This window comes from Oncorhynchus mykiss, chromosome 16, assembly GCF_057628025.1.
Source record: "Oncorhynchus mykiss isolate SJ-2025 chromosome 16, ASM5762802v1, whole genome shotgun sequence".
NCBI lineage: Eukaryota > Metazoa > Chordata > Actinopteri > Salmoniformes > Salmonidae > Oncorhynchus > Oncorhynchus mykiss.
This window is the reverse complement of record NC_143037.1, coordinates 45,993,923-46,010,982: the sequence shown is the minus strand read 5'-3', so window position 1 is coordinate 46,010,982 and position 17,060 is coordinate 45,993,923. Positions and strand designations below refer to the sequence as shown.

Genomic DNA, 17,060 nt, shown 5'->3' with positions numbered 1-17,060 from the left:
AGGGCGGCGCACAATTGGCCCAGCGTCAGCCAGGTTTGGCCGGGGTAGGCCATCATTGTAAATAAGTTAAATACAAAATTCAAATCAATTCAAATCAATTCATTAGGCCCTAATCTATGGATTTCACAAACTGGGCAGCGCTGCAGCCATGGATTGGCCTTGGAGGGCATAGGTCCACCCAATGGGGAGCATTTTATTGTCCCCAGCACAAGGTGCACCTGTGTAATGATCATGCTGTTTAATCAGCTTCTTGATATGCCACACCTGTCAGGTGGATGGATTATCCTGGCTAAGGAGAAATGCTCACTAACGGGGATGTAAACACATTTGTGCACAACATTTGAGACATATTAGCTTTTTGTGCACATAGAAGATTTCTAGGATTTTTGTATTTTTATTTCCGCTCATAAAACATGGGACCATCACTTTACATGTTGTGTTTATATTTTTGTTCAATGTATTTGATTAGTTAGACGGGAGTGAGTGACACCAGTGTATGAGGGAGTCTGAAGTCTCTACAGCCTGTCTCGTTTGAGGGTGTGTGAGTGCACACAGTCTTATTATTTGTACAAGACTGTACACGACTGAGTCAAACCAATCATTTGTGTGTCACTTTTGCGTGTGTTGTGATAACGTGTCATCCAAGGTCGGTAGACACCAGTCGAGCCTCATTTACGGTCCAAGCCGGGGGAGGGTGTGTCTGTGTGTGTGTGTGTGTGTGTGTGTGTGTGATTCAGTACGTCTTACGTATTTAAATGACTGATGGTGAGAAGGCATATCTGCTTTAAGGTAACTAACGCTAAAGGGTGAACTCTGCTTCAAGTTGCCAAATCAAAGATGTCTAACACGTTAGTGCCTGGCCCTGAAGTGATGTTTTAGTGTGGGGGTGGAGTGATGTTATTGTGGAATAGTTCACTGAAACACTCTGCAGCACACTATCAACTGACTGCAGTGTTAACAAGGCACACAGTAAATTACTGAAAGGAAGGCTTTATTAGAGGACTGTAGCCATATCCAAATGTCATCATGACTGTTTGGGCTGTGCTCGACCCAGCTAAACACAATCATCTGTCTTGAGTGAACGTTCGTCATAACTGTTCAATGGTGTGTTGATTTAGGCGGTGTGTGTGTGTGAGAGAGACTGACTGTATGTGGATGACCCAATGGAAGATGGGAAGGGAATTTAATTAGCTTTGGGTGTGGGTACCAACACCGTGTGTGTGGAGCAGTAAACTAAACACAACAAGGGCCCTATTTTCTCTTTCACATTGTCTCTCAATAATCAGTCTCCTTCCACCAATATCCCATCCTGACAACTATGTTCCAGTGAGTGCTATTCCACCTTTCACTTACACACTATGACATTGTACAGGCACTCGTTGCAACGTTCACTGAAACTATCATCAACCTTATTGCAGGAAATGTGTAAACACACACACACACACACACACACACACACAGAGGTTGGGATTAGGTGTGCTCTGGCAGGACAGGCTGTTCATATTAAAGCCAGTCAGTCTGGGGGGGGAGGCTGGGAGAGAGACTGTTGTGATTGATGCAGTGCTGTTGGCGGCCTTGCATTTTATCAGTATTTTCCTAATGACGAGGGGGATTAAATCTTATAACGCCGACCATTTTGTGTGTGTGTCGCTCGGGCCACAATCATTGTTCCTCCTCCAAAACCCGCCGTTAATCCCGTTGACTTGATAACATGCGTCTGGACACACACACACGCATGCTCCCGATCCCCAGCCAGCTGTCATTTGACCGTCATCCTCCTTCAAAGTCACAGTGCACTCTGTAATTGGCCCATTAGTACCAGTCACCACCACCACCAAGTGTGCTGTGCTCTCATCTTCACTCTCAGGTGACCTATTGTTGGGAAATACTATCACAACCCAGTATCAATCGCTAAGATGAAATGGGAACTTGAATCATTCAACGGTTCAGTGACAAAGCCTTTGAGTCTTGTCCTCTGAGTATGTTCAAATGTAGTCTGCCCCCCCCCCCCTCTTTATAACAAAACTCTTTTTGGGACTGAATGTGTGGCTTTTTGTCCATGAGAGAAGAGTCATAGGAGAGTTTTCCTCATCCGAGAGGTGACACGTTTATATGTGTCGGGTCGCCCAGGCAGCAGATACGTTCAGCAGCTTCAGCCCCGACAGGAATGCAGCTGCCTGGACACCCGGCCCGTGCGTGAGTTGTTGGTTACCTTGCTGAGCCCCCCGCTGTCTAAATATGGCATCTGATTTGCTCCTGTTTCACCCGTCTGAACACACACACACACACACACACACACGTCTGTCTCCACATTTCATTAACACCATGTCACGTCTGTTATGTGGTTGTTGAGGGAGAGCTGTTGGGATACAGGGGGCTGTGTGTGTGAAATGACTTCTGAGGGGAAAGTTTTATTGTTATTTCCAGGAAAACAAATTGAAAGCAGTACACTTGAGTTTTCCTGACATGCTCATGTTGTTACATAGCACAATGTTTTGTATTTAACAGCGAGAGAGAACAGAACGAAACATTCCAACTATGGATTAATATAACTAGCAATATACCATCATAGCAATGTTTTGGAATGAATGGAGAAGGGCCTTTTCTTTTAAGTTGCATTTGAATCTCCCATCCAACAACCAGAGACATGCTTCATCTAAAAACTTCAAAGCACACTAAACTTAATTGTGCTTTTGGAGGGGAGTGTTTCATATGCCTATTACACTAAACAAGGGTCTCTCTGTCTCTCTCGCTCGGTCTCGCTCGGTCTCTCTGTCTCGGTCTTTCTCACTGTCTCTCGGTCTCTCTCACTGTCTCTCGGTCTCTCTCTCTCGGTGTCTCTCTGTCTCTGTGTCTCTCTGTCTCGGTGTCTCTCTGTCTCGGTGTCTCTCTGTCTCGGTGTCTCTCTGTCTCGGTGTCTCTCTCTGTCTCGGTGTCTCTCTCTGTCTCGGTGTCTCTCTCTGTCTCGGTGTCTCTCTCTGTCTCGGTGTCTCTCTCTGTCTCGGTGTCTCTCTCTGTCTCGGTGTCTCTCTCTGTCTCGGTGTCTCTCTCTGTCTCGGTGTCTCTCTCGGTCTCGGTCTCTCTCCGGTCTCGGTCTCGGTCTCTCTCCGGTCTCGGTCTCGGTCTCTCTCCGGTCTCGGTCTCTCTCCGGTCTCGGTCTCGGTCTCTCTCCGGTCTCGGTCTCTCTCCGGTCTCGGTCTCGGTCTCTCTCCGGTCTCCGGTCTCGGTCTCGGTCTCTCTCTGTCTCGGTCTGTCTCCGGTCTCGGTCTCTCTCCGGTCTCGGTCTCTCTCCGGTCTCGGTCTCTCTCCGGTCTCGGTCTCTCTCCGGTCTCGGTCTCTCTCCGGTCTCGGTCTCTCTCCGGTCTCGGTCTCTCTCCGGTCTCGGTCTCTCTCCGGTCTCGGTCTCTCTCCGGTCTCGGTGTCTCTCTCTGTCTCGGTGTCTCTCTCGGTCTCGGTGTCTCTCTCGGTCTCGGTGTCTCTCTCGGTCTCGGTCTCTCTGTCTCGGTCTGTCTGTCTCGGTCTCTCTCCGGACCGGTCTCGGTCTCTCTCCGGTCTCGGTCTCTCTCCGGTCTCGGTCTCGGTCTCGGTCTCTCTCCGGTCTCGGTCTCTCTCCGGTCTCGGTCTCGGTCTCTCTCCGGTCTCGGTCTCTCTCCGGTCTCGGTCTCTCTCCGGTCTCGGTCTCTCTCCGGTCTCGGTCTCTCTCCGGTCTCGGTCTCGGTCTCTCTCCGGTCTCGGTCTCGGTCTCTCTCCGGTCTCGGTCTCTCTCTGTCTCAGTCTGTCTGTCTCGGTCTGTCTGTCTTGGTCTCTCTCCGGTCTCTCTCCGGTCTCGGTCTCTCTCCGGTCTCGGTCTCTCTCCGGTCTCGGTCTCTCTCCGGTCTCGGTCTCTCTCCGGTCTCGGTCTCTCACTCTCTCTCTGTCTCGGTCTCTCTCCGGTCTCGGTCTCTCTCCGGTCTCTCCGGTCTCTCTCCGGTCTCTCTGTCTCGGTCTCTCTTCGGTCTCGGTCGGTCTCGGTCTCTCTCGGTCTCGGTCTCTCTCGGTCTCGGTCTCTCTCGGTCTGTCTCTGTCTCGGTCTCTCTCGGTCTCTCTCGGTCTCTCTCGGTCTCTCTCTCTCTCGGTCTCTCTGTCTCTCCCTAGAGAGCAAGTTGTTAACCCTAGACATGTGTCTGGGTTAGGGTGTAGACTAGAGGTCCCTGGGAATAGAAAGGAGGAGCGTCAGAGGACCCTGCCTGGTTGTCTTGGAAATGAGGGAGGGGCCCCTGGTCTAATCTCAACCCAGCCTGCCTGTCGACGGAGCGTCAGATGGCTCTGCCAGAGCAAGACCAGCCCAGTCCACTGAGCCCAGATTAGGGGGCTTTGGACTTCTTAAATCTGCTTGCGTATTATTATTATTTTTCTCCTTCTTCTTCACGTTTATCTCTATACTGGGACTCCTTCCTTGGCTTGGCCGGTCTTAACCTCACAGCTACTCCTCCCCCCGGCCCCCAACCAGTTCCTCAAAATACTTACTGGTACTTAACCTGGCTAGACATTGAGAAGTATGGATTAATTAGGCAGCTTGTGGCTGTTTCCTGGAGGAGAGAAAGGAAAGGACTCTGTTAGTTAGCGGACTGGAGAGGTGGTGGATTTTGTAGCTGAATGCCTGGGTGCTTATTGGCCTGGAGATGGAGCCTGACTGTATGGCTGGGGGACAGTGCTGCTCTCATCCACTCAGCTGGAAGGTAGGTGGAGGGTGAGAGCACAACAGGGGCACATTCCTGTACGCCTCAATTCATTAAACCAAAGTGTTCTTGACTGTTTTCCAGGGATTTAAAGTACAGCTTAATGGCCCTAGCAGAACATATGGTATTATCAATGTTTGTGGATAGCTGGAGTTGACATGCTGCATCTTTGTGTTGACAGGTACTTTATATCCATGCATGGAATACAAAGCCTACAGGTGTATTTATTGGCTTGTCAACGTAGTAAGAACATCCAACAGGGCTGTGTGATTGTTATTCGACCTGCGTTATTGGTAGCTTGTGGGAAAACACTTGTTGTTCTGCGTGTGTGTGTGTGTGTGTGTGTGTGTGTGCTTGTTTACGTGAAGCCCCCCCCTCCCCCCATACACGCATGCTGTGTGATACAAACCTCCAGTCCTGAGCAGAGCACATCGAGACAATGACAGGAACTACATTACCGGGACCTAAATTGTATCTCCCCAAACGTCCTCATTCCCTGTATAGTAGTCGGTCTGGGTTTTCGTGGTGCTCGGGGAGGAGAAGAGGCTGGAGAGGGGGAAACGCCTACCCATGTCTTCCACCCCCTGGGCCAGGGATGCCACCCCCTGGGGCTGCTGTCCTCTGGAGGGGCCGGTTGAGGGCGAGGTCTGTCTGGGTCTGGCCACAGGTGGAGAGGGCCTAATCCAGCTCCCTTCTGCTGTCTGTCTGCCTGACTGGATGGCTGGCTGGCTGGCTAACTCTAGTCAGAAGAACTATGCGCTGTGTGATATCAAACTGTGTCTGCTGCTTCCATGCTCCTGTGATGGTGTAAACAATGGCTTGGGTCCTGGAGCAGAAGTCCGTCTGTCCTGCTGATGTGTATGTGTCGTTATACTGTGACCTGTCTCTCTGTTAACCTACTTGACCTCCCCGGGCTAATTGCGAGCTTGGGGAGGAAGTGTCTGGCGCGCGAGACTACTGGCCAGGTTGATTGGGTACATCTGCTGTGCTGACCCTCACCCCTCTCTCTCCCTCTCTCTAGGTGTGCCACCACCCAGAGTGCCTGGACCTGAACAACAAGAGCCCTCTTCACCTTTGTGAGTCATGTGACTCCCGCTGCCACCCAGAAGACACAGAAAACATGCACTTTGACCGACACCCCCGCTTTGACCTGCAAACCCAAGGTACACAGCACTCACCACCGCAACACGTACACACCCAGACTTCCTCTCCACAACATTTAGTGCCCGATCCTACACTCAGGTCAAGTCATATGCAGGGGTGGGAGTAGTGAACTACATGTAGTTCAATTAGGAATTGAACTACATGTTGTCGTAGCTTGGTGGTAGTTTAATAAATTCAAATCTTTGTAGAGTTTTCAGTAGTTAGCTTCACCACTTACATGGCAGAAAAGTAACTAACTACTTTTCTTTTCAAGTAGGCAGTCATTTCCTTTCTTGTTCGGCATCAGACCTGCCTAATTCTCACTTGAAACAGTTTTTTGTGTTTGCTGACAGAATGTGCCATTTAGTCTGTCATCGGGATCCAGACTGATCTGTTCTTGCGATTTTGTAGTCTATGACATTTCATAATTGGACATGATCATTTTTCACGATGTAGTCTCTTTTCGAAGTAACTATATTTTTCTTAAGAGTAGCTTAACTTCTTCCCGTGTGGAGTAATTGCTAGCTTGGTAAACTATTTTTTTCAGAGTAGCTTCCCCAACATGATGGTATGATAGGTCAGGTCAAGGTCCCCAGAGCTGCACTTGTATCGAAACTGTTGAGTCAAAGAAATGTATTTCCCCAAACCATATTACATGCATAAGAATACATTCTAGACCATCTTCCTGTTCAACCACTGACTTCCTCCACCCGGGATTCCATTATTATTATTTTTTTACAACTGTGTTCATGTAAGATATGAAGCTGTCTGACTTCTTCTGTGCTCATTGAACTCATGTGTTAGTCGCGACGGCCTTCCACAGAATTGACAAACGTTTAGAATGTCCTTTTAATATTTAGTCAGGCTAGATTAAACTGGAAGTGCCTGTGCTATTAAGGAAAAGTGTTTATTATTAAAGATCTCTAACAGATATTCTGTGTAACCCCCCCCCCCCCCTGAAAGGTTCCATCCTGGCCCGGAACGTTTCAACGCGCTCTTGTCCCCCCCGCACCAGCCCCCCCTCTGACCTGGAGGAGGAGGACGAAGGGGCCAACGACCGAGGGTATGTCACTTCCGTTATGTCAACGATCCAGACATCATCACTTTGTCTGTCTGTCTGTCTGTCTGTCAGCATGGCGCTTGACGTTTTGGTTTGAAGGAGAAAATGTACGCTAGACGAGTGAGGGGGAGTCATCTTTGACGACACTGCTCTATTAGTATACGATAGTTGTGTTTACGTTAGTGTTGACCTTTTATTCCATAGGTGTTTCATTACGGAGTTAATATGAGAATGATTTGTTCAATATTTGTGTCAATTAATGTGCAAATGACTGTTGTCCCCCCCCCAGGGACCGTAAAGCTGGGGGGTTGAAGTTGGTGAAGAAGAAACCACGGCGACGGCACACTGACGTGAGTATTGATGCAGGCGGGCAGGGGTGCGGCGTAGAAATACACCCCTTAGGAAACCACATCTCTCTCTACCTCAGTTCCTAATAGTATTGGGTCAAGTCTGTTGGTCTGAAAAGAGCTGTCTTGTTGTATGTGGTGGAAAGTTGTAGGTTGTATGATGATCACGGTGCCAACATGATTGCAGGCTTCATGCAGCAGCCAACATGTGTCTCTGAGGTCGCGTTAGTTCTCTGTGGCAGCCAGGGAGTGATATATATATATATATATATATATAATGGTCTCCGACGGGCTGTTTCTGAGTAGTCTTAGCCAGCCTGCTTGCTAGTAAAGGGCCTCCCTGTGCATCTACTGAGAAAGAGATCACTACGGGCATTCTGACTGAGCTCTTCAGTTCGACGGCCCGTTAACTTCCAATGCGTCTGTCGCCCCCTGCAGGATCCCAGCAAGGAGTGCTTCAGCCTAAAGTTTGATCTGAACGTGGACATTGACACAGAGATCGTCCCCGCCGTGAAAAAGAAGACCCTGAGGTGAGAAACAAGGCGGCTGGGGGAGTGGTGGGGTCGTTATGAATGGTTTGACTAAGCCTGTAGGGCAGGGATCGTCAACTAGATTCAGCCGCAGGCTTATTTCTTTTCTTGAGCGGAAGGTCAACATGGAACATAATTACAAATAATTTGTGGACTGCAAATTGACAGCAAGAAGCCCAAATGGATATAATAGTTGATTAAAACCTTGCTTGCTTTTGTATACTATCACATTTATCGAGCTATTATCCGTGGGAGTATTTTTGGAACAGATTTCCTAAATAAAAATTGATTTTGTAGTCTTTTAACAGTTAAAAAAAAGAAAAAAGTCCAACAATTAAAATTGGTGGGACAAATACAGTCACGGGCAGGACGCCAGTTGGGAAACCCTGTTGGTCTGTTAACTCTGTTCTCTCTGTGTTCCTCTATTCCAGGGAGGTGCTAGGTCCTGTGTTTGAGCGTAAAGGTATTGAGTTATCCCAGGTAGATCTGTTCCTGGACCAGTCCAACACTCCCCTGTCCCTGAACTTTGAGGCTTACCGCTTCGGTGGACACTATCTCAAGGTTAAAGGTAACTGCATCAGAGGACCAGTCAGCATCCATCAGAACACCACATCTTATTTTGCCTCCTTCAAGTTTCACAATTAATAAAATAGAATATATGAACTAAGCTCAGCAAAAAAAAAGTTTTTCAGAAAACTTAACATGTGTTAATATTTGTATGAACATAAGATTCAACAACTGAGACATAAACTGAGAGAAGTTCCATAGACATGTGACTAACAGAAATGGAATAATGTGTCCCTGAACAAAGAGGGGGGGGGGGGGGTCCAAAATCAAAAGTAACAGTCAGTATCTGGTGTGGCCACCAGCTGCATTAAGTACTCCAGTGCATCTCCTCCTCATGGACTGCACCAGATTTGCCAGTTCTTGCTGTGAGATGTTACCCCACTCTTCCACCAAGGCACCTGCAAGTTCCGGGACACTTCTGGGGGGAATGGCCCTAGCCCTCAGCCTCTGATCCAACAGGTCCCAGGCATGCTCAATGGGATTGAGAACCGGGCTCTTTGCTGGCCATGGCAGAACACTGACATTCCCGTCTTGCAGGAAATCACACACAGAACGAGCAGTATGGCTGGCGGCATTGTCATGCTAGAGGATCATGTCAGGATGAGCCTGCAGGAAGGGTACCACATGAGGGAGGAGGATGTCTTTCCTGTAACGGACAGCGTTGAGATTGCCTGCAACGACAACAAGCTCAGTTCGATGATGCTGTAACACACCGCCCCAGACCATGGCGGACCCTCCACCTCCAAATTGATCCCACTCCAGAGTACAGGCCCCGGTGTAACGCTCATTCCTTTGACGATAAAGGCGAATCCGACCATCACCCCTGGTGAGACAAAACCGCGACTCGTCAGTGAAGAGCAGTGTTTGCCAGTCCTGTCTGGTCCAGCGACGGTGGGTTTGTGCCCATAGGCGACGTTGTTGCCGGTGAGGACCTACCTTACAACAGGCCTACAAGCCCTCAGTCCAGCCTCTCTCCGCCTATTGCAGACAGTCTGAGCACTGATGGAGGGATTGTGCGTTCCTGGTGTAACTCGGGCAGTTGTTGCCATCCTGTACCTGTCCCACAGGTGTGATGTTTGGATGTACCGATCCTGTGCAGGATGATGATACATGTGCTCTGCCACTACGAGGATGATCAGCTGTCAATCCTGTCTCCCTGTAGTGCTGTCTTAGGCGTCTCACAGTACGAACATTGCAATTTATTTCCCTGGCCACATTTGCAGTCCTCATGTCTCCTTGCAGCATGCCTAAGGTATGTTCACACAGATGAGCAGGGACCCTGGGCATCTTTCTTTTGGTGTTTTTCAGAGTCCGTAGAAAGGCCTCTTTAGTGTCCTAAGATTTCATAACTGTGACCTTAATTGTAAGCTGTTAGTGTCTTAGTGACCGTTCCACTGGTGCATGTTCATTCATTGTTGGGAAACTGTGTTTAATCCCTTTACAATGAAGAGCTGTGACGTTTTTTGGATGTTGACTAATTATCTTTGAAAGACAGGGTCCTGAAAAAGGGACGTTTCTGTTTTTGCTGAGTTTATATTTTCCCACGGAATCGACCTCTGTCTTTGGATATCGTTTTGATTCTAAACCAACCAAGGTACAATGCGTTTCAACTTTTGATTACTACCCTGCACTGACAACCAGATTTGTTGGGTTAACAAACCATGAAACAAACACTAATCTAATTGATTGTTCTATATTCGAGAATATTTGGCTTTTCTTTTTACCCGCAAGCTTTAAAAATGCCTGGGTGGGACAGATGGCAGGGCCTTACTTTCCTGTTTCTCCCTTGGTTCAGAGAGGAAACTGGACAGGGCGTCCCCCATCTTGGATCCCTGCACGAGACTATTATCTGTAGCAGCAAATCATCTAATCTGTTTTTTTATTTATTATTTGTCACATGCGCCGAATACAACCGGTGACTTTACCGTTAAGTAAGCATTTTAAGAGCCCTTTCCCAACAATACAGAGATTAAAAAGTAAGAAAATGAACAAGTGAAAATAGTTACACAATAAATAACAATAACAAGGCCTTATACAAGAAGTACCGAGTCAGTGTGCAAGGGGTACGAGGTAGTTGAGGTAATATGTACATGTAGGTAGGGGTAAAAAATGACTAGGCAATCAGGATAGATCAGTGGAGGCTGCTGAGGGGGAGCACAGTTCTTAATAATGGCTGGAACAGAGCGAATGTGATGGCATCAAATCATCTGCTTTGATGCATTTTTCTTTATACAATCCAATGTTTAAGAGGGATTTAAGGCTGCCCACTAGATTAGAGGTCCTGTTTTGGAGCCCGCAGAGCGAGAACTTCAACAGGAAGCTAGAGCCAAAAAGAAAAGAATGTTGATACCTTTTTTTCGGGATGTACTTTTCTATTGCAAATATCACATTTTAAAACCCAGGAAGCTAACCCTCCCATTTGTTGGTTCCTCCTCAGCGCGGCCAGGTGATGAGCTGAAGGTGGAGCAGGGGGTGAAAGACCTGCGGTCGCTCAGTCTGCCCAACATGAAGCCCTCCATGGGGGAGCAAAGTCCCTACATCCTTACCCTCTGTAGTGAGAGGGTGGAGCACGGATCCCTTGGACGCAAGGAGAGCAACGTCGATCTGCTGGTCAGTGCAGCCTCTACAGTATGTTCTCACTCGCACACTACACCAAATCGTCTTTCTCTTTTTCTCTCTCGCTCTCTCTCTCTCTCTCTCACACTAAACACATTCATGCCATCGCTAAATACATTCATACAGACACTTGTAAGCACAGTTAAACTATAAATCCTGTCTGTCTTATACACAGCCATGGCCCACTCATCTCTAAAACCTCTTGAAACTTTTGTTGTGACTTCCTCCCACTTTCCATAATCTCACCCTTCATCCCGTGATGCCTTTTCTTCATGTAGTGGATCATTCTATGTAGTGATAATAAGCCAGTCAGTTACCATTACCTCATCCTCCATTACCTCATCCTCTATTTACCTCTATCTTTCCTCCCATCTGAACACTTAAACCCTGCTTATCGATTTCCTCATGGCCTCTGTACTGTGCCAGCCTCCACTATGTTTCCGACTAGCCTGGGCTGTGCCAGCCTCTGAGCCTGCTGTGAGACTGGTGACCTCACGCAGGAAGAGGCGCTGCCTCTGGCCGCTTCCCCCCGACTGACAGGGAGGACCAAGAAGTGTTCCCTTTTGGCCTGGAGAAGGGGTGCTGAGAGAGAGTGGCTGGCTGCTCTGTTGGACAAGGGGGGAACTGGCACCCCGGTCCTCTGTGCTAAACACAGGCACGCTTTCCATAGCTGTGTGTCGCGTGAACCGGGCTGACTGATTTTGACACCAGACAAAGAGAGAGGCTGCAACCTTCCCTCAATATAATGTCTGTGATTGGTGCTATGCTCTTGCACATTGCTTTGAAGCTTGTGTGGACTAGCCCTCTGTGGTTACAGAGTGAAAAACAAGTTCATGGGTGTGAACGGTGACGCGGTAGCGTTGCGTGCCACTGAAAACATGGAAGTGATGTCATTGCGGCCGTGCCCCCGGGCCAGGAAGCGGGTTAGCGGTGGGGATAAAGCTGAGGTTGCTGTAATGTGACAGGGCTTTAGTGTCCGTCTGTCTGTCTGTGGATGGGTAAGTCGTCAGCCTCAGACATTAGACATGGGCCTGTCTGATTTAGTCAGAAGCTTGGTCATACTGTTCATCTCCTCTCCTGTCTTTGTTTAGTTAGAAGTGCCTCATTCAGTCAACATTTAATGCTTGACAAGTCCCCTTCAGTGAAATTCATTGGCTCTTCTTGGCTACTAGAAATCCATCAGCTAAGTAATGTTGCCGGGTGCGACCGTTTTCTGTACATGTCATGAATTGTTGCGTCGTCATCTCAAACCGACAGCTGTTGATACGATAACGATGCAATTCTCTTGGTTGCAATTCTCTCCGTGTCCTCAAGAGGGAGATAAAGAGTTGAGAAAGGCTACACACTTCATCCTGTAGGATAGGAGCTCAACACTGGGCCATGCATTTGCTTAATATAGCATTCAAGCCGAGCCCAGGGTCTGGTAGAGACTGAGGAAAAATGGAACATGCCGAACCTTATGGGTGTTGACTTCAGCCCTTTTAAAATTACACACGGACCATTCCGAGCCTGGCTGGCTGCTCGAGCGTACAGAAGACTTTGCTCCAGGTAGTTTAAATATTTATCTAGCGACAGGATACAGCCTGGCATAACAACGAATTGAGCCAGGCAGGCTTCAAATAGACCAGGCAAATTCTGCTTCTCTTAAAGGAGCGTCCGTTGTGCACGAAAAGGGATATTACAAGTTTGTAATATTATGTGTGCCATAGAGCTTGGAAAGTTAAGAGGTGCAGGGCAACTGAGGATTTGCCTGTCGACTCGAGCCGAATTCTTCCGCTGCTCTATCGTTCGCTACATACTTCAGTCTGAATCTGCCAGCGTTGAATTTGTTTGTGGTGACGATGGGCCTTTGTACAAAACAAAGTCATCAGCTTTCTTATTTTTTTTATTTTACCTTTATTTAACTAGGCAAGTCCGTTAAGAACAAATTCTTATTTTCAGTGACGGCCTAGGAACAGTGGGTTAACTGCCTGTTCAGGGGCAGAATCGTCTCTAACCAATCAGAGTATCAAAGCCGATGACGAATGTTCAAAAATGTTGCTTTTCCCACGTGTGTTCTGGCTTTTGTCCAACCCATCGGTTTCTGTTTCCACATTGACCTTAATCACGAATACACATTATGCCCGTTCACCCATTTCCACCTCCCCAATTACCACCGTTGACGTCTCTCACCAGACCAGAGAAGGCAAAGGCCTGGGATGGGCAGGGCTGTGTAGGGCTCATTGTCGTGTGACGGCATGTAGATACTAGATACTCAACCTCCCACCAAATTCTGTGCAATGCTCACACAGTCCCAATGCAATCCCCATGCCCAGCCAGAGCTTAGCACTAACCCTCTGCCTACCTACCTAGCTAGCTCTGAGTTAGAGGATTCCTGGCTCCAGAGGTACTGAGCAAAGATTACTGGCATCTGGAAAAACCCATGGCACAAATGGTGGTAGACTGGCAGGACTGTGTCTGCTACCTGCCAAGAGGTTAAGGTATTAGGCACAGGCTAAAGCCCAAAATGTGTTTATAAACGTTTGACCAAAGGTGAAATTACTACTAGCATAATTGTGTCCCAAGAGTTGCAGTTTGTACAAAATTAATCTTTGGAAAATGCTAGTCGCTGTGTAATCCTAATGTAACTTTCGAATAGTACCATTTATTGATCATCTAAGCTGTTGGCGACCCCAGTCACCTGGTTAACAAGGAGTACTTCAGACAGAATGCGGTGGATGCTTGGTGTCTTTGATTTACATTCCCTAGCTAGATCACACACATGTGATTTTAGATGGAAGACTCATGGCAGTCTCTCCACATCCTCCCACATGTCCATCCGTCCTTGTCTATGGTGTTAGGTGAGAGGACTCCCTTATCTAACAGAATTTCAGATGACCCCCCCCATTCTAATCATTCAGTCACTCTGAGAATTAGATGCTGACATGGGCTCGTAATGATATAACCAGTAGAAACTCTTTATATATATATATATATATATATAGTGTGTTTATATATACACACACACACACACACACACACACAAACCAGGTCAACCAGGGCTTGTGTTCCACCCAAGGTTTATAGTAGAAGGTGAAATGATGGTCCACCCTAGAGATGTCTGAAGGTGTCTGTGGAACTGGAGTGGCCAGAGGGAGATGTGTAATGGATAGGTAGTTAGACTGGGGGATGGGGATAAATATATGAACTGTTCTGCCTGCGGCTATGGAGCCCTGACCTATTCACAGGATGTGCTACCTTGTCCCAGACCTGCTCTCTCTCTCTCTCTCACTACCGCACCTGCTGTCTCTAACTCTGAATGATTGGTTATGAAAAGCCAACTGACATTTACTCCTGAGGTGCTGACCTGTTGCACCCTCTACAACCACTGTGATTATTATTATTATTTCACCCTGCTGGCCATCTATGAATGTTTGAACATCTTGGCCATGTTCTGTTATAATCTCAATCCCGGCACAGCCCGAAGAGGACTGGCCACCCCTCAGAGCCTGATTCCTCTCTAGGTTTCTTCCTAGGTTCCTGCCTTTCTAGGGAGTTTTTCCTAGCCACCGAACGGCAAGCAATGCACATCTGCATTGTTTGCTGTTTGGGGTTTTAGGCTGGGTTTCTGTATAGCACTTTGTGACATCGGCTGATGTAAAAAGGGCTTTATAAATAAATCTGATTGATTGATATTACAGGAGTTGAATAGCTTGGAGGGTTCAGGGAACCATAACGCAGGCAGCCCTCATCTTTTAGAGGAAGTAACATAGATGTGACTAGCGAGCATTCCACTGCAACACCCTCATCAGAGACCCTAAACACACACACACACACACACACACACACACACACACACACACACACACACACACACACACACTTAATGATACTTGCACACGTAGACAATATTGGAATTAATCATTATAATTCAGACATGCATGTTTGGTTATATTTTACAGTATTCGTTTAAATGTATTATCAACCGACTTTAAATACTGTAGGACTGCAGTGTCCTGTGTTGATGAAAGTCCTTTGATGGTAGCAGGAAGACGGGTAAGGGGGAAAAACAGTTGTCCTTATTTGTTTCTCCTTGACCTCGGTGTCATTTTCCCCACTAAGCACAGTGCTCCCACGCATGTCTTTTCCCCCCTAGACTACAGTAGTGATTGTTCTGCTCGGAATATGCTAACAAAATGAACAGCTCACTCATTTCAGGCCGTCAAACCTCTGTGGGAAATACACAACGAGGACAATCCAGCAATTTGGCGCAAGAGTCGTTTTGAAATAACAACGGGGAGGAGTCGCGTGCATTTGTGTGGGATCACGTTTGACGATCTCCGGGAGCACATTCTCAAGGGCACATTGACAGATTCATCACCTAGTCGACTCGGTGATTCGAACCATGCCACCTTTCGGTTACTGGTCCAACGCTCTTAACCGCTAGGCTACCGGTCACCCGATTCACACATCTCAGCTTAACTAAGAAGAAACAAATTGACATACGAGTTAACTTTCATGTTTTTGTTCTTCAACTTTTAATAGACAACTCCGCTGTGAAAATGCTGGATTTTGTTTGATATTTCATTGCTCTTGGATATTAGATGCTGAAGTATACATGCTGTAGTGTAGATGTGGTCCATCTTGGTGGTTCAACCAAGTACTGTAAAGCTGTGCAATACTGAACCGTGTCTTCAATTGAAACCCAAGTTGTTTATCTAACTATCCCTACCTGACAAATGCATTTCTTATAGAAGGTTTGTTTATCCAGCATGAATGGGGATATTTCTGTGTACTAAGTGTGGTGTTGTGTGTAAAGTGGGCCTACTGTGTTTGTTGAGTATGCTGAGCCAGGTGGGGACTGATGTCTGCTGTTTGCGGCCTATCAGGGCTGGGAGCGGGAGGGGCTAGGAGCCAGTTCAACTGCTGCAGGAGCAGTGGCTGTGTGTTAATGTGTGAGACTTGGATAGTAGAGTGTGTTGAGGCTTCACGGGAGAAGGGAGAACACACAGCATTTTTATGATCTCAGTGTCATGATTGACCTGCCAGGAGACAGAGAGATTCCGGGAACTACTGCTTTGGTGACCGACAGGAAGTAGCTCTAATCCTCCTCCACCTCAGCACTTTGGACACCCCCTCCTCTGTGGATTTTGGTTGGATTCTTCCTCTTTTTTTTCTGAGCTGTCATGTTTTTTGGATCTCGTAGAGACTTTGTTTTAAATTCCAGACCTTCCTAAATGAGTGATGACATTTGGACTTTTGTTGGACTTGTTTTGCATCTACAGTAAGTGAGGATTGAGAATGGTGCGTTTTAATCGCCTCTCGTCCTGGTATAGCTGGGACCTGCTGCATGTGCATGGTATTCCTGAGGGTCTGCCTGAATCAGCCCCTCTCCAGAGCCCAACGCCAACACAATGTCCGGTGAGAGAGAGAGAGAGACAGACAGAGACAGACCCACCCACCGGGTCTCTGTACCTCTGTGCTTGTAGCGTTTAAGTTGATATTAGACAAGATGCCAGTGTAATGTATGCCAGCTTAAATATAATGCTTAGGCAATGATTGCTGTAGTTTTGATTTGACACAACTTTACAGAGTAACTGCATGAGCAGAATTCTCAATCTGTAACCTTAGCCAAGGGGGAGATTTGTATCTGATTTATTGATATTTTGGCCATGAGCATGATGGGGAAAACCCCAGCAGGGTAGTGTGTGTGTGAGATTTTTATTTCACCTTTATTTAACTAGGTAGGCAAGTTGAGAACAAGTTCTCATTTACAATTGCGACCTGGCCAAGATAAAGCAAAGCAGTTCGACACATACAACGACACAGAGTTACACATGGAGTAATACAGTATACACATCAATAATACAGTATAAACAAGTCTATATACGATGTGAGCAAATGAGGTGAGATAAGGGAGGTAAAGGCAAAAAGGCCATGGTGGCAAAGTAAATACAATATAGCAAGTAAAACACTGGAATGGTAGATTTGCAATGGGAGAATGTGCAAAGTAGAAATAAAAATAATGGGGTGCAAAGGAGCAAAATAAATAAATAAATTAAATACAGTAGGGAAAGAGGTACAGTGCCTTGCGAAAGTA

General features: G+C 47.1%; 1 protein-coding gene across 8 annotated transcripts in view; it reads left to right on the top strand.

The window, feature by feature from the left end:
- plekhg5b (pleckstrin homology domain containing, family G (with RhoGef domain) member 5b) overlaps positions 1-17,060 on the top strand; it is a 74,429-nt gene that overhangs the window by 40,235 nt on the left and 17,134 nt on the right. For 4 of the 8 annotated variants that reach the window (XM_036946956.2, XM_090202899.1, XM_090202902.1 and 1 more), the window contains 6 exons: positions 5,740-5,881; positions 6,825-6,924; positions 7,211-7,271; positions 7,707-7,798; positions 8,230-8,366; positions 10,803-10,975. In XM_036946956.2, the coding sequence (XP_036802851.1) occupies positions 5,740-5,881; positions 6,825-6,924; positions 7,211-7,271; positions 7,707-7,798; positions 8,230-8,366; positions 10,803-10,975 (705 nt within the window). Of the gene's footprint in view, positions 1-5,739; positions 5,882-6,824; positions 6,925-7,210; positions 7,272-7,706; positions 7,799-8,229; positions 8,367-10,802; positions 10,994-17,060 lie in introns of all 8 variants that reach the window. The other 4 variants (XM_036946954.2, XM_090202898.1, XM_090202900.1 and 1 more) reach the window with 1 other exon arrangement.